This window comes from Neovison vison, chromosome 3 (genome assembly GCF_020171115.1).
Source record: "Neovison vison isolate M4711 chromosome 3, ASM_NN_V1, whole genome shotgun sequence".
NCBI lineage: Eukaryota > Metazoa > Chordata > Mammalia > Carnivora > Mustelidae > Neogale > Neogale vison.
This window is the reverse complement of record NC_058093.1, coordinates 144,039,109-144,062,957: the sequence shown is the minus strand read 5'-3', so window position 1 is coordinate 144,062,957 and position 23,849 is coordinate 144,039,109. Positions and strand designations below refer to the sequence as shown.

The 23,849-nt window shown below is 41.9% G+C and overlaps 1 protein-coding gene across 1 annotated transcript; it reads left to right on the top strand.

Moving 5' to 3' along the window:
- The first annotated feature begins 1,680 nt into the window (after positions 1–1,680).
- LOC122901918 lies at positions 1,681–14,764 on the top strand. The gene is made up of 9 exons (XM_044240985.1): positions 1,681–1,898; positions 3,095–3,322; positions 3,816–4,022; positions 8,092–8,322; positions 9,214–9,367; positions 10,842–10,951; positions 12,190–12,303; positions 13,546–13,692; positions 14,565–14,764. The coding sequence occupies exons 1-9, from the start codon at positions 1,815–1,817 to the stop codon at positions 14,697–14,699; spliced, it is 1,410 nt and encodes a 469-aa protein (XP_044096920.1). The 5' UTR covers positions 1,681–1,814; the 3' UTR covers positions 14,700–14,764.
- The last annotated feature ends 9,085 nt before the right edge of the window (positions 14,765–23,849 follow it).

Here is a 23,849-nt window from a genome sequence, read left to right as displayed (position 1 = left end):
AGTAAAAAAATTGTGTAAAACTTGCTTTGAAGATCCATATAGTACCATTTGCTGATAAGACGAAGAAAAACTGGCATACTTTCCTTTAGTCTTAGAGACCATCCTTTGTAAAACACATCCCATTTTCAGAGATGTTAGGGTGTGGAATGTATTCCAGTTAACAAATGCACAGGGAACACTGAACAGGAAAAACACTGTATTTTATGGTACATAAAATATATAACAAGATATGTAACAACCCAATAACACGATGACATCACCTTACTGGCTCCACAGAAAAATAATTATTTGAAATACTTTATGACCTCAAAATCAGTACCATTCATTTCAGTTCCAGGTCTTGGTGGGGAAAGGCTAGCTGGTATGGTGCACTGGGGGTCTTAGATTTGAGGAGATGTGATAGGAAGGCCCCAGTGTCAGCTGTCCATCGCCTCAAAGAGTGACCACCTGCAGCCTTGTCAGAGCCTGAGCTGGCTAACCCAGAGAGCGTCTACATCGTTATCCCATGTTCCGGAGCTTCTTAGAGACAAGCCACAAATATGGACTAGAATGTAATGGACTAACTGGGCCTACCTAGTGAAGCCGTGTTAGGACTCAAAGGCTCAGCTCAAAATTCTGACTTTGGAGAAGCCTCATCTCAGACACGATCACTGTCTTCTCTCTCCTCACAGAGCCTTGTGCATACTTCTGTCAGAACACAGCAGTCTTTGGTAGTGTTCTCCTTTCCATTTCTCCTACTAGAAGCTATTCAGAGGCCTCGTGTTGTTTCGCAGGAGTGGCAAACAGCCTGGAACACAGTAGGCATTCAGCCACATTCAATGGAGGAAGACAGATAAGATAGAAAGGAAAGAAGGATGGGGCGCCTGGGTGGCTCAGTGGGTTAAGCCACTGCCTTCGGCTCAGGTCATGATCCCAGGGTCCTGGGATCGAGTCCCACATCGGGCTCTCGCTGAGTGGAGAGCCTGCTTTCCTCTCTCTCTCTGCCTGCCTCTCTGCCTACTTGTGATCTCTGTCAAATAAATAAATAAATAAATCTTTAAAAAAAAAAAAAAAAAGAAAGGAAAGAAGGATGGTTTACATTTTGTGGATTATAAGAATGGTTTTTAGGTGACTCAGGCCACCCCTCGTCACCATGCAAATATGATGCAAATGAATTGTGAATGAAGATTCAGTTTTCAGGGAACAAAATTATTCAAGAAAGCACATGGGATATCAGTCCATTGTTTTAGAGGCAGGGCCGATTTGGGTGAAAAAAGGTTGTGCTAGACAACGCACCCACCCTGAAACTGAAGAGAACCAGTGTCATGAAAAATCTTCCGAGAGATGATGCTTTGCTCTGATGCTGATATCAGCAGGGCAGTGACTGCATTTCCTTGTCTCAGTTTCCTTGTCCACAAAATAGGAAGCCTGGGAGTACCTGAGAGTCGCTCTAAGAGTTCAGTCACGTAACGGAGGTGATTAGTACAGCGCCTGGCGCACCGTGAGAGAAGGAAATGTCAGTTATCATTATCTGTGTTTGCGTCATCAGTAAGCAAAGACATGAGGACCAACGAAAGTATTTTATTGGTCTCTAATTTGGCAATTCTTTCTGGGGTTTTTCTGTGTGTGTGTGGGGGGGGTTTTTTTTTTTTTTTTTTTTTTTTTCCCTTAAACGGAGATTATAACTTCCTTATTTTGTTTCCTTAACTTTCAGCTATATATTAGTAGTCCCTTACGGGAGAGTTGTCATTCCTCACCTCTCAGGGATCTCCCCATCGACTAAAGCTACATCTTCCCCTTTTCCTTTCTCAGTGAGTTGGCTGCTTCTGTTACAAATGGACAACTCAGCCTTTGAGATGCATGAAGATGCAGCACAGAATACTTTTTCTACGAGGAAGATGGACACCATCTCCAGAATGGTAAGGTTCAGACTGACACCTTGAGATTAGCTCCCTCCAAACCTTTATGCAGGGTCAGGAGAGAATCCCTTTTTAGACCAGCTTTCCTCAAGTGACCCTCTTTTGAAATGTAGCGTCTCCTGCTCTGGACATTTCTTGATTTGCTTTTTGTCTTATCAACTCCTAGCTCACATCTCCATTAGCTTTGTAATGGTTCAACTTTTCATGAATTTGTTGTTCATGGTATTAGTGAATTGGTTATTGTTCAGTATAATATCCTCATACAATGTAAAATTGCAAATGTTAATCAATGATTATACTATACAAAATACACCATTTAAGAATGTTGACATGCTAACATCTATGTTAGAGTTATTAGTAATCAAAGCTATGCCTGCTTAGAGAGGAGCTCAGAGGGCAGTGGACAGGAAACCATGACATTAGCACTTATAAATGCCATTTTGTGGTGAGAGGAATGAGAGAAAATTGGTTCAAAAGTTAAGGTGTGTATTCTTTTGGTAGCTTTCAGTAATGTGGATTGTAACTCACAGAAATAATACTGTTGTTTGTAGCATGTATTTGTAATGTGATAACGAGGAAATAGTAACACAGCAGTACATGGAAATATTGGACTTGGACTTGGTAGATGAGTTAGTAGCTCAGATAGGTAATCCACGGAAGGGGGTGTTTAATGAAGCTATTTAAGTGAAGGAGGGAGAGTGAGGCTAAGATCTATCAGGCCAGTTGTTTACTGGTATGTTACTTTCCCCATGCCTATAACCTGTTCATGTGATTACATATGTATATTGTGGAACTAAAAGATTCTTGAAATCTAGTCTTTATAATCTCTTTAATTTTTAGGTGAAGGGGTAAACAGGGGCTAATTGGCTGCACTTGAACGCATTTTACGTACAAACTTAACTGGCTACTTTAATTTTCTAATAATTTATTCTGTGCCTCAGCTTTTCCTATGTTTATTGTTTTTCTTATTTATTTGGGTGTCAGGCAAGGTAAATGGGATATGTGTGTGTGTGTGTGTGTGTGTGTGTACATTTGTATTTATTTACACTCATATTTACACATGTATTATTTTACCGAGTATATTTATCCCGGAAGTGCATTTTTTAAGTAAAAGAAAATATAAGCCAAAGTGAGAAAGGATGCAATATTTTTAATGCATCGAGAGTGGAGAATAATGGCTTCAAAATTTCTCTTAGGAGAAGAAGAGGCAGTGGTCACTGATGAGCGTTTTCCTGGTGTGTCTCTTGGCCTGTACTGTCACCACGGCAGTAGGAGTACTGATACTTTCCTTGGTTTATGTTCACAACTCTCAGCCACATTCACAAGTCCACCTGGAAGTCGGGCCTCTGCAAACAACGGTTCCCATAGTGCAAAAGGCTGTTGATCCAAAATACCAGTTTCTTAATCATTTGCCTAAATCCAAGGTATGAATCACACATTTAGCAAAAAGAATCATCTATTCTAACAGTGATTTCAAAACAAACCTCCCATTGCCTGTTTACTAAGCTTTGCTCTCTCTTCACTGGAAGGAACTGACTGTGGGCCATCTAGATAAAGGGAGGTGAGCCATAGAGGAGAGAAGTGTTGGCTTGATACTGGCCCCAGGAAGAGCTTTTCTTTCATTGATAGCTCTGTGGCAGCCCAGAGGGGAGGACTGCAGACAGACAAATGCAAATCTCTCTATTCTCTTGTCAAGATAGGTGTTTCTTTCCTGTCTAACAGGGTCTCAACCCACCATTCTGTAGGCACTACTGTCATTCCTAGAGTCTTGCAGACCTATTCTTCCTTCTGGGTCTCCAGTCTTCATCCGCTCACCACTGTCTTTTCTGTTTTTCCTACCTCTTACTCTGCAGGCCACAGTGGCCTCTTGTTCCTCAGATGACCTCCGTGTTGATGGTTGCTTGTCTGACATTTCAGGTCTTTGAATTCCCTGGCGGTGCAATCCAGTGGGCCCGGTATAGGAACAATGTCAAAGACTACCTCAGCATTGAAGAAGAGACCTTTGGCAGCAGCTTGAACAGTCAGAGATCACAGATGACTCTGGGGACCCTGAGAATAAAAAGCAACGGTCTCCGGGCCCCTCACTGGCACTTCAATGCTAATGAACATGGCTACCTTGTACAGGTATAACCAGTTTGCCTGTGTTCTGCACCTCAGTGTTTATGCTCTGTGTCCTCAAGCTATTATTTTAGTTGTTGTAAAACCTACTTAGCTAAGTGACAGACAACACCCAGGCTTGGGCTGTGTATTCAATTAGATTTGTTAGCAGTGGCCTGAAGCATTAACCTGTTTGTTGTAATTATTCTTGGCATCACTGTGAACTTCTTTCTTTGGCATGAAATCATTTTTCATTTGCTATTGTTAAAATAAGATCACTGTTCCATCTTTTGAGCCAAAGCTAAAACTTGTAGCTCTGATCCAGTGATCAAAGAGATGGCTGCTTTCTTCTAAGGAAAAAAGCAGTTTGCTAATGTTTGGCCTGGAGTCCCCAGATCAGGCCAATTAGATGCACTTTTGTGGTTCAGACTTGATAGAACTGTCTAGGAGTCAAATGATAGAGAGCTAGAGGTGAAATGAGCGTTCTCACTTGAATTTCAAATAATTCGTTAATTCTAGAAAGTATTGATTGTTGCATTCTGTAGTCCAGATACTGGGAGAGGGATAGTGACCAAGTGCTTGCTCACGGTACTTTCAGACTTTGGTCTTACCCTGGTGATCCTATTAATAGATCAGCCAGTGTTAAGTGACATATTTCTGTTGGTGTTAGTAATACCCCTTGTTTATGGAATTCATTCAGTTTTAGAATTTACAACAGAAAGAGAGATTAGAGTTTCATCTGTCTGAGACCAAACTTCTTATTTCTTATGAGAGAACAGAGGCTCAGAAGGATTGAGTTTTCTAAGAATAAACTGTAGTTGTTGGCCTGGGACAAGTCCATGTTTTCTACCATTTTGTCTTTTTCCACATATACAGAATATGTAAAAGAGGACTGTCTTGGGGTACCTGGGTGGTGCAGTCAGTTAAATGTCCAACCCTTGGTTTTGGCTCAGGGTATGATCTCAGGGGATGAGATGGAACCCTCTGTTAGGCTCTGTGCTCAGTGCGGAGTCTGCTTGGCCCTCTCTCCCTCTCCTTGGCCTGTCCCCCATAAATAAATAAATCTTAAAAAAAAAAAAAAAAGAGGACAATCTCTAAAAGATTAGTTTCCATGACTCTGGCTGAGTAGTGGCAGAGTAGGAGGAGGAAGGAAAGGCATGTAAGTGGAAGGGGACCCTTAAAAACAAACCTCAAGGGCTCCTGGGTGGCTCAGTGGGTTAAGCCGCTGCCTTCGGCTCAGGTCATGATCTCAGGGTCCTGGGATCGAGTCCCGCATCGGGCTCTCTGCTCAGCAGGGAGCCTGCTTCCCTTCCCCTCTCTCTGCCTGCCTCTCTGCCTACTTGTGATCTCTCTCTGTCAAATAAACAAATAAAAAAAAATCTTAAAAAAAAAAAAAAAAAAACCTCAAGTAGGGAAATTAGTCCGGAGCATGTTCTAGTAGATAACAGGCCTGGAATCCAGCTCAGTCTGGAGAACAGTTCTGGAAAGTTCAGGGAGAGTTTCTAATGTGATCTCCTAAATGTGAGCTAGAAGGTGGTCAAGAGGTATAAACTTCCAGTTATAAAATAAATAAATCATGGGATGTAATATACAGCATGGTGACTATATTTCTTAATATTGAATTGTAAATTTGAAAGTGGGCAAGAGAGTAGATCTTAAAAGTTCCCATCAGAAGAAAAAATTCTAGCGAGGGTGATGGATGTTAAAACTAGACTGTCGTGATTGTTTCACAGTGTAATATGAGCGTCAAACCTTTGTGTCCTACACCTGAAACTAACAGGATGTTGTGAGTCAATTACATCTTACTTACAAAAATATAAAAAAGTTCAACTATAAAGGAAATAAATGTGGCTAGAATATTGTTTAGATCCCAGGAAAATTGTAGGATCCCTCACACACACACGGTAAGGAGCCAGTCAGTAGGATGTGAAGGAAGTCTCTCTACTGCATACTCACCCACGGATGTTGCTTTCTTTCGGAGTGTCTTCATGAAAGCCATGAAAGGAGTGGCCCCGAGGGAGGCAGGGCCACCGGGTTCAGAGCCGCTGGGGTGACCAGTGTGCATGGCCCTGTTGTGCATGGCCCATTGACGACGGGGCTGCCTCTGCTGTGGGTTTGGAGTAGTTGGTACCCTGGTATGCATAGAGACACACTGCTGCTGTGGACTTCGAGAAAGCACCTTAGAGGTTCACCTTTCTCCTGTCTCTTTAATGCTCATCTGGAACTGAGTTGTACACATCTGTGTAGATACAACAAAGGCTCCTTTTTTTTTTTTTCCCTTCTCAGAGATAGTGTATTTATTTATTTATTAACATAGAATGTATTATTTGTTTCAGGGGTATGGGTCTGTGATTCATCAGTCTTACCCAGTTCACAGCACTCACCATAGCACATACCCTCCCTAGTGTCCATTTCCCCCCACCTCATCCCTCCCCCCGCCACTCCAGCAACCCTCAGTTTGTTTCCTGAGACTAAGAGTCTCTTAAGATTTGTCACCCTCTCTAGTTTTGTCTTGTTTCATTTTTTCCTCCCCTCCCCTATGATCCTCTGTCTTGTTTCTCAGATTCCTCAAATCAGTGAGATCATATGATAATAGTCCCTCTCTGATTGACTTATTTCATTTAGCATAATACCCTCTAGTTCCATCCACATTGTTGCAAATGGCAGGATTGGGGGCTTTTTTGATGGCAGCATAGTATTCCTGTGTGTGTGTGTGTGTGTGTGTGTGTGTGTATGTGTGTACACCATATCTTCTTTATCCATTCATCTGTTGATGGACACCTAGGCTCTTTCCATAGTTTGGCTATTGTGGACATTGCTGCTATAAACATTCGGGTGCACGTGCCCCACAAAAGACTTCTTGTAGATGCTTCTCTAATAACCAACTCTGGAAGAAATCATATTACCTTTTCTACTTACTTTACAGAATAATACTGTAGAGATGATTAGAGAATGAGAAAAAGGATTTTGTGTAAGTGGAATCAAAGTATGGTATAGTATGCATGACAAGTATAGACTTCCCTCCAGCCTCTGACAAGCACCATTCTATCTCTATTTCTAGATATTTTGACTAGAGAATTAAGTTTTCGGGATCTTCTGTACAGCAATTTGTTTGTCATTAGCAATACTGTATTGAACACTTAAAAATTTAAGAGGATTGGTCTCATGTTAAATGTTCTTAACACAATTTAAAAAAGTGTAGACTTTTAGCTAGACTGCTTTGCCAGTCTAATTCCCAACTTTGCCATTGACTAGCAGAGTAATCTTGGGAAAATTGGTCATTCTTTACAGATTCAGTTTCTCTCTATAAAATGAGGATAATAATAGTACTTGTTTCATAGGGTTAATACAAAAGATGATTGAGTTAAGACAGGTAAAGTGCTTTAGAAGAAAATCTGGACACAGAGTAAAAGCACTGTGTTATTACTATTAGTATTATTATTAAAATTGTGTGCAGACTTTTTATCTAGGAAATAATGTGCATCCGTATGCATACACATGGAAACGTGCATGTCAGCATGACCACCTGTGAACACGCACACATGTGCTTGTAGTCTTTTCAAACTCTGAAGCATGAACTTAGAATTCTAAATTCTCAATAGAGGTGATATTGCCCCCTGGGGAGGGGGGCAAAAACTTTAGAAGGTAAAACGCCTCACTTTTTTTGTGTGTAAAGGTCAGACACGCATGTAGTGCACGAGGACGATGGATGTAAGGTGTACCCAGATTAATAACCCATCCGTAGTGTCAAAATTTCATAGGATGGTGATTAGTAAAAAAAGACTAAAATGGTACCTTATAAGAGATGTAATGAGGGCCCCTGGGTGGCTTGGTTGGTTGAGCAACTGCCTTCAGCTCAGGTCCTGATCCTGGAGTCTGGGGATGGAATCCCGCATCAAGCTCCCAACTCCACGGGGAGTCTGCTTCTCCTTCTGACCTTCTCCCATCTCATGTTCTCTCTCACCCTCTCTCTCAAATAAATAAAGGAAATCTTTAAAAAATATATTTTAAAAAATTGAGAAAAAAAGGTGTAATGAAAAAGATTTGAGAAACATTGCTCGAAAGTGACGTTGTCATGTTTTCTGTTATGTTTCAGGGGACGGCATGGATTGGGGTGGTTGATGATGGTGGTGTAGTTACGACATACAATGTTACAGCTGGCCAAGTGATCTTCTTCCCTAAAAATACTCTACACTGGATCAAGAATGTGGGGAACGAAGACTGCTTTTTCTTACTCTTCTTTTCCACACATGATGAACTTCAGACACTGGATGTTGATGATGTATTTTTTTCTGTACCTGAAGATATTGCTTCCAGGTCACTTAAGGTCTGTACCACTACTGAACACAAATCCTTCTTTGAGGGTTTGCATTACATAGGCACAGAGAAAGCATGAGTATTTGTGTTTCTAGGGTAGCAGTTAGTAGGGTAAGATTTGGGTAATGAACTCAAGAACATAACTTGTATTCCTATTAAAGATAAATGACTTGTTGAAACTGACTTAGTTTTTACTTTCCTTTATGAAGGACTTCTACAAAGAACTATAATGAATTGGTAGAAAAGTTTTGATAGCATTAATAAAAATGACTGTAGTTTGATCTCTGAAAAGATATATGCTCATTCAGGGAGAAGTTTGCTGCAGATGATGTAATTGTGTTTTCCTAATTCAATGCAGAGAAGCCCATTGTTTTCCTGAAGGAAAGCTGCTTTGGTCTTTCTAAATACTTCAATTATCATGGAGGGGCTGCTTATGGGGCTGGGTGTAGAGGGAGAGGGCCAGATGCAGATGCTAACGATACAAATGGGTGATCAGAAGAATTGGTAATGGCCATAAGTAGCAACTGGAAGAAATTCTGTGACAGATTTAGAAATCTATCTAGGGAAGTTTTGAAATTGACCTCACAGCAGATCCTGATTGAATGTTATAGGGAGAAGTGGAAAAAATGAGTCATTAAGAGAATATTTGTAAATATGAAAACCAGTATATATTTTTATAGGATTATAATGATTATAAAACATCAACACATTAAAAGCCAACATGCATTGAAAACTTGGAGGATTTTCATGAATATCACAGTCTCAGGTTGACTGAGGTCAGTTTCTTTGACTGGGCCACTGAAAACCACAATGGTGCCCTATCCTCAGCTACCTACCCTTCTATTACTAAAATTTGTGGAATGTTTCGCAAATACCATGTACGATTTCTTATGTGTTTCAGCCTGAAGGTGGAATTAATTTCATTAGAACGTTCCAGAAGCAGAAAGAGGACCAGGGTGTCAACCTTCCCCCCAACTTGGCAGAACTGGTTATAAATCCTAGTTATGTTCAGTCTCCAGAGAGTCTTGTGTGGAGATATTTTTATGACCTTAAAGGTATAGTATGTTATTTTGCAAAATGTTTCTAGTTAAATGTTGGTATATGTGATTGCATAGGTGTTGGATTGAGATGTAATGTGGTTTTTTTTTTTTTTTATAGTAGATAAAGTAAAGAGGAGTTTGAAAAAACACGTTTCTTTAAAGAATAGGAAATGAGAGAAAAAGAACGGAAGCAAAAGAGAATGTAGTAGAAGATTTCAAAGTGTGAGGGGTGTGTGTTGGGACTGGAGGTGCCTCAGGAGAAGAGGCTGATGAGAGAAGAGGGTTTAAGAATGCAGGTTTCAGGGTGCCTGGGTGGCTCAGTGGGTTAAGCCGTTGCCTTCGGCTCAGGTCATGATCTCAGGGTCCTGGGATCGAGTCCTGCATCGGGCTCTCTGCTCAGCAGGGAGCCTGCTTCCCTCTCTCTCTCTCTGCCTGCCTCTCCATCTGCTTGTGATTTCTCTCTGTCAAATAAATAAATAAAATCTTTAAAAAAAAGAGAATGCAGGTTTCAGAAGCCATGCTGATGAGTTTATACTTCATTTTGATGGGAAAGAGGAGAAATTAAGGGATTTCAAATAGGAGATTTTATTTTATTTTTATTTTTTAAAGATTTTGTTTGTTTATTTGACACACAGAGATCACAAGTAGGCAGAGAGGCAGGCAGAGAAAGAGAGGGGGAAGCAGGGTCCCTGCTGAGCAGAGAGCCCCATGTGGGGCTCCATCCCAGGACACTGAGCTAAAGGCAGAGGCTTTAACCCACTGAGCCACCTAGGCCCCCCTCAAATAGGAGATTTTAAATTAAGTTTTAAATTTTTAAATTAGGTTTTGTATTTATTTTTTTAAATTATTTTATTTTATTTTAAAGATTTTATTTATTTATTTGAGAGAGACACAGTGAGAGAGAACATGAGCAAGGAGAAGGTCAGACAGAAGCAGACTCCCTGTGGAGCTGGGAGCCCGATGCGGGACTCGATCCCGGGACTCCGGGATCATGACCTGAGCCGAAGGCAGTCGTCCAACCAACTGAGCCACCCAGGCGTCCCTAAATTATTTTATTGAAGTTACTATACATAGAATCTTTTTTTCTTGTAATGAGAATTTTTTTAAACAATTTTATTTATTTATTTGACAGAGAAAGACATAGCAAGAGAGGGAACACAAGCAGGGGGAGTGGGAGAGGGAGAAGCAGACTTCCCGCCGAGCAGGGAACCTAACGTGGGGCTCAATCCCAGGACTGAGATCATTGGGATCATGACCTGAGCCAAAGACTTAATGATTGAATCACCAGGTGCCCCTGTAATGAGAAATTTTAAGATCTTAGCAACTTTCAAATATGCAGTACAGTATTATTATTTATAGTTGGAATATTGTACATTACATCCCTGTGACTTACTTGTTTTATAACTAGAAGTTTGTACTTTTTGATTCCTTTCATCCACTTTGTGGATACCTTACTTTTGTCTTGTTTTTTAAACTTCCTCTGACTCAGGTTCAAAAGAATATCAGTTTCCAGGAGGAGTAATACAACTGGCACAATACTGGAAAAATGGAAGCGAACTAAGCAACCAAGAAAAAATTTTTGGAGAATTCCTGAATCAGGTAATTGAGAATTTTTTTTTTTTTTTAACAGATTCTACTTATTTGTCCGAGAAAGAGAGAGCAAGAGAGCTTGGTAGGGGCTGACGGGGGGAGAGATGGGGAGGGGCAAAGGGAGAGGGAGAAACAGACTCCCTGCTGAACAAGGAGACCAACTTGGGGCTCAGTCCCAGGACCCCAGGATCGTAACCTGAGCTGAACACAGATGCTTATCCAACAGAGCCACTGAGGTGCCCCAAGAAAAAAAAATTGATGATCACTAAGATGGATGGAAATATGAGATTTAGATTAGATTCAGCCTTCTTTTGGAAGAAAGGCAAAGGAAAAATCTAGTCAAACATTACTAGATTTGATTAATGGAAACTATTCATTGAGACCATAGTGTGAATTAGGGAGCCTAACTTCCTGGTCTGGATAGTTACATTAATGAAAAGACTGGATGCTTGTGAGATTTCTCTTTCATTTGTTTTTAAATGCTCAACTCGGGTGCCTGGGTGGCTCAGTGGGTTGAAGCCTCTGCCTTTGGCTCAGGTCACGATCCCAGGGTTCTGGAATCGAGCCCCGCATTGGGCTCTCTGCTCTATGGGGAGCCTGCTTCCTCCTCCTCCTCCTCTCTCTCTCTCTCTCTCTCTCTCTGCCTGCCTCTCTGCCTACTTGTGATCTCTGTCTGTCAAATAAATAAATAAATAAATAAATAAAATCTTAAAAAAAAAAAACCTCAACTGGCTGCATTGCATAATGATGACGAGTTCAACGGGGCCATCAAATCCCCTGATTGAAATCCCAGGTCCACCACTGTCCAACCCTAAGTAAATGACTTAGCCAATCTATATTTCAAATTCCTCACCTGCAAAAAAGGAGGGACGAACACTACCAACCTTACAAGTTGTTTTAAGGAACAAGAGATGTAATAAATATAAGGGATTTTAAAAAATTGTATGTTCTCAGTGAGGGCTGCAGAAAGAGAGGCTGTAATTAGGATGATCTGAATGGTTAAGTTGCTGAGTGGGATGTTTGCTAAATAACCGGATTTGTGGGGCGCCTGGGTGGCTCAGTGGGTTAAGCCGCTGCCTTCGGCTCAGGTCATGGTCTTGGTGTCCTGGGATTGAGTCCCGCATCGGGCTCTCTGCTCAGCAGGGAGCCTGCTTCCTCCTCTCTCTCTGCCTACTTGTGATCTCTGTCAAATAAATAAATAAAATCTTTAAAAAAAAAAAATAACCGGATTCTTTTCCTTTTTCAAGCATCAGAATGCTCTCACTTTGTGTACACTCAGAATTTATAACAACGGATTACGACAGCCGCATTTTCATTTTAATGCAAATGAAATGGGATATGTAATAAGTGGATGTGCAAAGGTAATTTCTCCACGAACAACTTCTTGAACTTTCCTTTTTAATGCAGAAAGAAGCAAACAGGGGGTTTTTCTTTGTTTTAGTTCAGTTGTTGGTAACATTGAAAGACTTGGTGCTAATGGCTTTCTAGACCGTTTCCATAGAAAATACCATGCAGGTCATGCTGGATAGCTTCTAACTTTGCTATTAGCATGAGAAGAGGCTCAGCCCGTGTCAGAAATGAGAAGGAAGTTACTACGGAGGGTGAAGGGTTTGAAACATTTCACATTTTCAGAGTTTCGCATTTTTAGGGAATACAAGGTTTAGTGTGCTGCTCTTTGGGGACTGGGACATCACTGGCGTCCTCTCAGTGTGACGTACTTTGACATACTCAGGGTGGCCACGGACTTTGTTGATGCAGGATCCTCCTGATGTACACTTGTCTGGGTGAAACTGGGACTCGTCAGAGAGTCTTGGTTTGGATGGTCAGTTATATGGTTATCATGAGAAAAGCCAAACTGAATAGCACATTATGGTAGTGACTTGACCGTAGTTCTTCTGGACCATCACAGGGCTCCCTGCGGAAGTCAGCGATGGCCTACCCAGGTCTAAGTGGACTTCTAGCTTGTTCCTGTCTCTATCCTGATGGAAAGAACCAAACCAGACTGAATTGCACTTGCTAGATCTTCCTTAGCAAAAGTTTTTTGTTTTTATAGGTGAAGGCTTGGATACATTGGAAAAGGACATTGTAGTCGCTCCCAAATTCTGTTTCAAGGATCAGATTTTATTTTGGTGTGCTGTGTGCTCACGGGTGTGCATATGTGTGCACATTTCGTTTCTGATCCTTTTAAGGGGAGCTATTAGGGTGCTGCTGTGCTGGAAGGCTGAATTTTCCTGAGCAAGTCAGGAGGAGGGCATGAGGGCAGAAAAACAGTGAGATGTGAGCCTTCTGCTTGATTAGGGAATTTATAATTCTTCACTAGAACATAGTGATCGATGCTCTTATTGCACGATGTTCCACAGTGTTGAATTCACTAATGCGTTTTGAGGAACATCTACTTAAATAGACTTCTGGGGGGGACTACATCTCAGAAACAGGAGATTTTATGTAAAAGATGGCCTCTATTTTGTCCTATTTACCCTCCCTAAGAAGTCCTTTTATAAATAAATGTTTTTATTCATTTATTCTTCATTATTAATACTTCTCTTTAATGATTATTTGATTCTATTTGCTTAACTTCAACACAGTTTTCCCCCCCTCTTTAGGTGGGCATTATTAATACTCAGGGTATCGTGGAGTTTGATGTTCACATTGGAGATGTGGTATTTTTCCCCATGGGAACCCAACATTACATTAAGAGCACATGTGATGAGGATTTGCTTTTCCTTCTTGCCTTCAGCACCGGAGACCAGGTGAGTATAAGACAGTTCTAGAGAGATTGCTGAGTGTCTCTGATGGCAAAATATCCTGCTAAGCAAGGTATCTGGACCACAGAAGGCCCTCAGTAAACGTGAGCTGAATGAATAAATGAATGATAGGCAGAACATATGTGAAGAGGAGGAGAACCAAATAATCTCATCTGGTGATAAAGGGATTACGTATATCACATTTTCTCCTAATTCCCCAAGTTCCAAACCACCTGAGAAACACACACACACAGACACACAGAGAGAGAGACAGAAACACACAGCGAGATAGTTCGTTCCAGAAGGCCAAATTGAGAGAGACTGACTGAGAGAGTTAGCATCAGAGAGGAAAGAGCTTGATAGAGGAAACAAGGACAGATGGTCAGGCCCAACCCACTGGACAGCCAGGCCAGATAGGCAGACATTATCAACCCAGAGGAGGTGGGCTGTGTCTGGCTGTGGAGTAGGAGGACCCATTATTTGGCAGCAGGGTTTGCCTCTGTTGTGTGCTGCTGGGCATGGAACCCTGAGAAGCCCTTTTGTTTCTAGTCCCTGCTCATGGGAAGACAGAGAGGGTCTTCCCTTATCAAAGGAACTCCCTTTCAGTAGGAGAGACATCCCATCCAGAGAAGGTTTCCAATGCCTCAACACCTCTAGCCATCAACTGGACTTTCCTTATTCTCGGAATTGAAAAGTTGAGCTCTGTGGGGCAAAGGAAGACAGGTTTACAAGGTGACCATTCCCAGGAGTTCATGGTGGCCATAAAGTTATACAGCCAAGTACCCCGCTGGCTTGCAAGTGCCATGATGGCTGTAAGATCTTTGTAGGAATCTGAGTACTTTGGTGCTGATGTATCCTGTTTTGGTTTCCACTACCAGTTGCAAACTCTTGACATGGACGATTATCTCCAGGCCACAGCAGACCACATCCTGGCCCAACTTTTCTTCAAGAAGCAAAGTGAATTTAAGAAGATCCCCAAATTCAAGGAGGACCAGGCAATCAACCTGCCGTAGATTTGCCAATGAGTTCATACTTATTCTTCCTTCCTCATTTGTTCTTATTGTTTTTAAAGAAGGACCACTTTGCTAATAAACATGAAGCTCTTTACAGAGCAGAAGTGGGAAAGCAGGTGCAAAACAGCCCTGTGAGCTCATTTAGCTGACAGTGATGCTAGGCAGTGGATGCTAAGGGAGCATTTCAGTATCCTCTGTGTAGATCTATGGAAGAGACCCAATATATTAAATTCATATATTTTTGTATGGGTTTTGGTGTATGTGCATGTATTTATTTGTTTTCCTTTTGTTACTTCAAATTTTATTACTCTAAGTGAAAAGTCATTTTTTTATCCCTATCAGCAGATCTTACTACCATGCATGTATTTTTGTCATTCATCACCATGAAAGGAATTCAGCCTATGTACGAGGTGCTGGAATCTGATACCTCAAACCTTGTCTGGAGAGTTCCTAACCCTTTTGTTGTATGAAGTAACTTTTTATGATGGCAAAATTTTCAAGGACTCGCACATTTGACTGGTTGTATATTTTCTGTATATTAGCTGAGAAAATAAAATATCCAGTGATGAACTAATTATAAATTCAATACTTTCTTTGAATATATTGAATTTCATCAATCACATCAGCAACTATTTACATTTGAGGAGCAGTCAGCCCTATATTTGAGAAGCATATGGTTTATTTAGTCCATTGGCAATGCTGGCTATGTATGTGGATTCAAGAATCTCTTGCCCTCATTGGAAGCTGGTAGGGGCTGGTGGTCTCCAAGTTGAGGGTCATTGTGTTAAGTAGAAAATAACTTGTTCAGATTTAATCTGTGCTGGGTTTTGTTTACAATTTATTTTAACAGGTATTTGTTTTTGTTTTTTAAAAATATTTTATTTATTTATTTGATAGACAGATTACAAGTAGTCAGAGAGGCAGGCAGGGAGAGAGGAGGAAGCAGGCTCCCTGCTGAGCCCAGAGCCCCATGCAGGGCTTGATCCCAGGACCCTGAGACCATGACCTGAACTGAAGGCAGAGGCTTTAACCCACTGAGCCACCCAGGCACCCCTTAACAGGCATTTGGTACCTCTGCATATACTTGGGTACCGCTGTTAGTTCTGGAGTATACAAAACTAACGCCAGTTAAGACTAACTGTATAAACTGTAGACTAACTGGCGTTAGTCCTATATAAAATTCTCAAGTCAGTGTAGCTAAGTTTTAATGCTTTTGACCACCCTGCCCCCCTTCAGATACTCTCCTGATACCTAATGGAACTTTTAGATGTCTTAGGATGTTTGTTCCCAGGCTGAAAAGATCTATATGTTCCCTTCTTTCTCCGTCTTTGTTTTTATTTCTGTATCTTCCTCTCTGGGGTGCTAGTTCTGTTGCCTACAAGTACTGAATTCAGTGAAAATCAGGAATAGCTCACTTCTAGCATGAGGAAGTAGCCATCTACTGAAAGATCCCCCCGGGGCTCCAAGCACCCCGGAATGGACCCCTTCTCAGGAGGAGACCCCCGGACCCAAAAACCAAGCCGAGTCCACTGATCAGATGCAAACAGCACGAGGTTTATTGAGTTGACACAGGTACCTGCGGGCGATCAAGTCTTAGAAGACTCGCGCGCCAGCCCTTTGTTCAGGGCCTTTTTATGGGGTTTGGGGAAGCGAAAGCATACGTACAGAAGCAGAAACATAGTTACAAGGTTCTTATTGGCTGGTTTGAATGTAAGGCATACTCGGTGTTTGTAGATTGGCTTTGAAGGACCCCGGCGAGCGAAGAGAAAGGTGGGGAGGGGGAGTGAGGAGGGGGAGTTGGACCTTATTACTCAGCAGAGAAACATCCTGCCTACGTGACTAGGCCCACGTACCTAGGCGACCCCCCTTGCCTACATGACTATGCACATAAGGTATCCTGTTTAAACAGGAGACCAGTATCACCCCCTAAAAGCCAAGCGGTTACAGAAGGGCAAGAGAGCGGTTAAACAATTAACTGGGGGAAGGGTCTAACAGGGGAAGGGCGAAGCCAAACGATTACAGAAAAGCCAAGAAGCAGTTAGTTAATCAATGGCTGGGGGGGGTGTCTATATGCGGAGTCTTTCATTCCCCCCCTTTTTTTTTATCATGGATAGAATCTTATATCCATTCGCTCTGGTCCTGTACCAGGTCAGTTTGGGATCTGGTCTGTCGAATTAGCTGATATTGCTGTGTCACCAGTGGTTTCGCAGCCCCAATAGCGACAATAAAAGTGGGATGTCCCACTACAGTAGGTCCACTCTCTGGGTCTGTGAAACCTGGGGCATAAGTGTTCTTAACATACTTTGTTGACTTCAGTCCCCATAGCTTCCCCAAGGATTTAACCCGAGTTGCCCCCGGGGGGGATGATTGTGAAGGCGGTCAAAGTAATTTTCTAAGTCCTAATTGGCTGGAGTTCCCATTGCTAGCTTGCAGATGTTAGGGTGTACTAGCTGCAGGGCTTGCAGATGGGCTTGAGGAACTGAGTTATGTGTCTTTGGAAATTGGGCTATTGATAAGGTAACTTCTTTGTTGTAAATCTTAAGGACATTTGCAAACAAAGGGAGACTCCTGCCTTACAAGACTGTGATCTCTGCAATATAAACATTTGTTCTTTTTTCAGGGCAGTCAGGGGTGCCTGTGAAATGTCATACATATTATCAAGGGGAGGGGTGGAGAGGGGGTGCAAGGCGCCAGCCCCTGCTCCCTCTTCAGCCAGCCTCCTGAACAATTTTGACCCTTAAATCTTTAAGGTGGTTGAAGGTGGAAGGTCTTATCTTCTGTAACTTCTTCCTGCTGAATAGGGGCGTAGAGCTGTCCCTACCTACTCAGGTCAACATTGATCAGTGGAGGAATGTATAGGGGAGTTACGAAAGGCGGAGGCAGCTGAATCCAGTGCTGACAGTGAAAAAGTATCTTTGCGCATGGTAAGGATCATCTGTCGTGGTGAAGTCATTGCAGCGATGGAGTCTCGGCATCAAGTAGAGAAATAGCGAACAAAGCAACATGTTAAGGTTAATAAGGCGATAAGAATGAGAAGCCCGAAAAGGAGAGTTGGCCATAGCCCTCCTCCAAGCCAGGAACTTAACCAATCACTAAAAGAGAGAGAGGGATCTTGTAGAGCCTTAATCTGGGCATTTATATTCTTTATTAATCCTGTGACATTTTTGTGATAGTCTGGGATGTACACACAACATTCTGTCTTGATAATTGCACATATGCCACATGACATCCTCTAGTCCCAAAGATGGAACAAAAATGGATGCTAAGTGATTATACCATTTAAAAAATAGATCGCATCCATCTTTGTTTTAAGTTGGGGAGATTAGCTGGAGTTGTAATGGTTTTAGTAATGCGCCCATGAATCCAGGCAAATCCTAAGGTACAGTGACCTATCCACCCTGGAGGAAGCCAGGGCCACAGGTTTGTTTCACATATCCACTGGGTTCCATTTGGAGCTGGCCATCTAATGCCAGGTCGCCTTGCCCAGTTAGTAGCAAACCAGTCAGTAGCCTGGAGTACTGTTACTTGGGAACACATTTCTAGTGATAGCCATCCTAGATATCGTGCGTTCTTTGCCCAAGTATCACTCGTATGATTTCTTTGTTCCCAGCATAAAACTGCCTTCTGACTGAGCCGTCCAATCGTGGGTGTAAGCCACAGATATGCATCACAGATCTGATATATGCCATCTTCAGTATAGCGATAAGGAGGGTTTGTAACTTAGGCCTATATTTGATTGGGGAGTTATGGCTTGATAGCAATCTCCTTTCCTTCCAAATAGCTCCATGGGCATGTAGTACCAGGAAAGCATATTTGGAGTCAGTATAAATATTAATTCTTAGGCTTTGGCAATTGGAAAGTGCTAGTGAGCACTACAGTATACCTAGCTTTTCTTATTCTTTTTATGAAAACTACTGTTATCAGAAAACCAAGTGTCATTCCTATTTTTAACAGGGGCATCTTAAATCTGGCCAAATAGAGTAAGCAAGATGAATAACCTCTGAACAGTTTTGCTCTATAGAGAAAGAAGAACAGTGGTCAGGTTCAGGCATACAGGTAACTAGGTTTAAACTTTGACAAGTTTTAAGTATTATTTCTGGCATATCTGTAAGTATAGCCCAGTATTTAATAAGTCAGCCTCCATCATCTATTAGTGGCCTTTGGCTTCTAAGACAAATCTGGGCCTGATGTAAAGTCATCACTGTCAGGGACTGTCCCATCGTGAGCCTTGAGGCTCTTTTATGAGGGCTGTTCTAGGTTTCACTAAAGCATCTATTTGCAATTGCACCTCAACAGAGGTGGCCTCTAGGATAAATATGACTAAGGGATGAAACCAATAAGAAGACCTTTGAGTGGTCCAGCCTTAACAATATCCTGATTACGGAGGATCACTGGCAAGTGAGAAAACTTGTCAAGAGATAAGGGGAGGCCCCCATGCATCATCCGATCTAATTATAAAGAAAGTGGGGTCATCCATTATCTCTGTAAGTCCATAGTTAATCCTATGGAGTGCAATAGGCTGGCCTTTAGGCAATTTTATTATCCCAGCCACAAACAAGGTGTTAGTTAAGTTATATAATTATAGGGGAATGGATCCCATTTTCCAGTTGTTTAATCATGTGCCGTGGGGTCTTGTTAATATACCCACAAGATAATAAGATCGATTAAAGAAGCTATTGTGTAACTTCTCTGAAGTTTACCTCAAATTGTTTAGCTTAGGTAAACAAACATTTAAAGACCATCAAATCTAGAATTTAACATCCATAAAGGTGTGTTACTAAAACATAATTTTTCTCTCTAAAATAAAAACCTCATTTCCAGAGATAGCCAAATCAGGACTAAATCACTTGTGAAACAAGTCCAGTTTTAACAAACTTGGCCCATTATTTACATAAGCTCAGCAAGAACAGTTGAGTGTGATCATATAGATCTTTTAGAATCTGCTTTGCTGGAACTTCTTATAAGGAATCTCTAGGTTGAACTTCTAGTAGCCTCTCCAGGCCAGAAGCCAAGCCATGTACTTGCCATCAGGCATGCCTGCAATACCTGTCGATTTGGGCATATGCCTCTTCATGAGATTCTGCACCTACCAAGGAGTGACATTCTTTACTCACCTGGTGAGGCTGCTGGGAACTCTGTAAACAAGGTATCAGGCCAATAGTCCCAAGGGGCTTTATGGCTCCAGGTTTCATAAAGTCAACCTTAGTTCCTTAAAGCTGTCTGGTCATATCTGAGTCTATGCATGTCTTTTTCAATTATGACATTCCAGTCAAAGCCTTGGTAAAATAACCAGTTTCCAATGCTGTCCTGTTACAAAGAGAACAGATTCTTATTGAACTTATGCAAATGACTGATTGCCATGGAAGAAAGAATACTTACTGAGACCTTTTGGTTTCAGAGGGTTTAGATTAGAGAGAAAAGTTGAATGCCTTGAGCACTTTTACATCTCTGTGAGTTACAGATAACTTAAGAAAAAGTATCCCTAGTCTGGAAGAGCAAACATTAGAGAACCAGCAATGTCTAAAACAAGACAAAACATTAAGAGACATAACACTATAATCTTGTAGTTCATTTAATCCCATGTTACTAAATCTGGTGAATGCACCTTTAGTTAGTTCTGGAAATTCTTACCCATTTCAGTTTTAGGATTTTCAAGTATATCAAATATCTGTATTTGTCCTGGAAGTCCTTTATATAAATCTCCTTGAAGATAAAACTCATTTTACAAAAGAATTAAAACAATTACAAATGACAAAACTCGGAATGGATATGGTTAGAGCTGATGAGACAAGAGTTTACAATTTAGCTGGCAAGGAAATCAGGTTACTTCTGTGACATATAACATTTCTGTAATTATAATATCAAGCGATGATCTTTTAAAACATTTAAAACTTTAGGAAATGTATAGAATCTCTAGAATAATTATAGCATTTTCCCAAATGTAACCCAAGGTTTATCATTGGTTTAAATCTTGTCAACAATTGCTAAAATCTTAGAAAGTTTTAAAGCACATGCCTAAATATAATTAGGGATGTTAAACACGTGATAAAACAAAACATAGAGACTGGGTTTTCTGGGCTGGCAAAGAGAAAACCATTTACATTCTCTTATCTGATCAATTAATCTAAGAAAACTTTGTCCTTTTAAACAAAGAAAATCAGCTTTTTTTTTTTATACCAGTGTTTTTCCCTTCTTAATTTTATTTTTAAGTGTGCAGTCTTAAGATAGGAGTTTTCTGGGTTTTTCTCCCATCATGAATGATGTCGCAGACAAGGGAGGGGGATCTTTCCCCTGCTGTCCTGCTCGCATTCCCCACAGGAACTTAGGAGCGTTTTAGCTAAGGCCTGTCCGAATAAACCCTAGACCAGGCTACTCCGTGGAGTAGATGACCGTTCTGCCATATGACGCCCTGCGAGACTCAGGGTGCAGCCCACTCAGACTCCGTAGCCGAAGCAGTGAAGCCGTACAGACAGATTTACACAGTCAGGCACTCTTCAGATTCAAACAGGTTGGATACCCTCCCTTTTGGGTATCTCTGGCTAATGGGAGGTGATCAATCTCCCTTTTTACTCTTTACAGATTAGAGTGAATTTCTATGGTTACAGGCAATGGAGGATGGCAACCGGGTGTTTTTGCAGTCTCTCAAGGTTGGGCTGCTTTCTTAATCTCTCAAGGCCAAATGGCCCTTATACTTGGAAGTATAATCTATGTGGAGGCAGGTCAGGAGAGTATTAAATCACCTTGGAGGCTGTTTTTCTTTTTTTAGTCTGTCCTGACCATATCTAAAATTCCTTTTCTGAAGATTTCCCTTCACAAACCTTTTACAACTTTCCTTTGCATTCAGGTTTTGTCCCAAGCTATTTCCTTCCAAACAACCATCTCATTTAGGACAAAATTATCTTCCCTTACCTTCAACAAAATGTATTCCCATTCCTTAAATCTTTCTTACATATCTCCTACTTTCCTACATAGTTTCCCTTTATTTCCATCAGTCTTAGTTACACTAAGCAGAATTTTGTATTGTTAGAAACACCTTTAGTTATTAGCCATTTGTGAACTGTTACAACAGAATTCTTCAGGTGGCAAATTTATGAATCAGTTAAGTGGAAAACAAGTTTACCAGCAGATTTAAATACTCTTAGTTTCTTTGCAGTTAAGAAGTCAAAAGCACAAATCTACATCCAGTAATTAATGACTTAGCATTTTATCCTGTTTGGTTAAGATATAGATGTCCACAATTCAATTCCGTTTGTCATCCAAGTAAAACTTTAAAACTTTCAGGTTACCAAAGACTTTGAAAGCTACTTCAGCAATTACCCATTAAAACTTTGAGACAGACAATTAACCATCAGTTTAGTCATTTCTTTGCTAACATATTTTAACAAGTAACACAAGCTTATTTGACCTTCAGTAAACTTCCAAGTTTCACATTTACTACTGTTAACTTAAAAGACAGGTCTTATCTTAATTAAACCAACAAACTTAACTTAGTTCCAATAGTGATTTACATTCCACCTGGGCCCACTCCACTTTGAATGTTTACCTGAGACATGCATGGGAAGATCTGGAGTGGGGGTTTTAGGTCCAGGGGGTGCTCTTTTTGCTCCTTGACAGTGGAGAGAGGAGCCATGGTGCATGATCTAGAGGCTAGTCATGCAGGCTGCACGCATGTTGGTGCAGAAACACGATAAGGGGGAAACAGAGGAAAACAAAGTGCTGCCAGGAGGCAGAGAAAGGATTCCCGGTTTTGGAGCTCATAAGCCCCAACAGAGGAGCAAATGCCATGCTTTCCCACCAGCAAGGGGGGAGGGGTTAAGCAGTCCAAGTCGGGCCAGAGAACACAGGGAAACTTCCCCGAAACAAAGAGAGTTTCGGCAGCTGCTTGGGAATATTCCTTATGGTCTCTGTCTCGAGTTAGACCAACCCCAGTTGGTTCCAGTTATAGCCATTAACATGGGAAGTGAGTGAGGGAGAAACCCTCACATCTATTAGGAGAAACTCAGAATCTCTCCAGTGACCTAAAGTGAGACTTAAGGGGGTGGTAAGTGTTTGCCCCATTTTAGAGTCAAAGAAAACACCAAGGACAATAAGTAAGACACACAAAACAGTTAACAAGAAGGACGCTGCGCGATTTCGGTACAAAAACGAAAGCAAAAACTCAAGCGGAGATCCCGGGGGTCCGGATTCCCCCTCTCCAACCAAGGCCACGTATCTCTCTGATACAGGCTGAGCTCCAAATGCCCCGCTGCCCCGGGGCCCAAATGTCCCGAAGGACCCAAATGTCCCGCCTGGCGGGACTACAAACGCCTCTGGAACGTCTTCCAGGGCTGCGAGGGAGAAGTCCGAGCCCGTCAGCTCCTTCTGGCCCTCACCAAATACAAATGGATCCGATCGAACCCCAAACCAAACGCATGCGCAAATTCACAAGTAACAGGTTCAGACGCAGCCACAGACGCAACGAACAGACACAACGAATAAAGTGCTGGCCAGCTTACCTCCTGACAGTGGGTCGGTGGTCCTTGGGTGGGGGGTCTCGTATTCCGGACGAGCCCCCAAATGAAAGATCCCCCCGGGGCTCCAAGCACCCCGGAATGGACCCCTTCTCAGGAGGAGACCCCCGGACCCAAAAACCAAGCCGAGTCCACTGATCAGATGCAAACAGCACGAGGTTTATTGAGTTGACACAGGTACCTGCGGGCGATCAAGTCTTAGAAGACTCGCGCGCCAGCCCTTTGTTCAGGGCCTTTTTATGGGGTTTGGGGAAGCGAAAGCATACGTACAGAAGCAGAAACATAGTTACAAGGTTCTTATTGGCTGGTTTGAATGTAAGGCATACTCGGTGTTTGTAGATTGGCTTTGAAGGACCCCGGCGAGCGAAGAGAAAGGTGGGGAGGGGGAGTGAGGAGGGGGAGTTGGACCTTATTACTCAGCAGAGAAACATCCTGCCTACGTGACTAGGCCCACGTACCTAGGCGACCCCCCTTGCCTACATGACTATGCACATAAGGTATCCTGTTTAAACAGGAGACCAGTATCACCCCCTAAAAGCCAAGCGGTTACAGAAGGGCAAGAGAGCGGTTAAACAATTAACTGGGGGAAGGGTCTAACAGGGGAAGGGCGAAGCCAAACGATTACAGAAAAGCCAAGAAG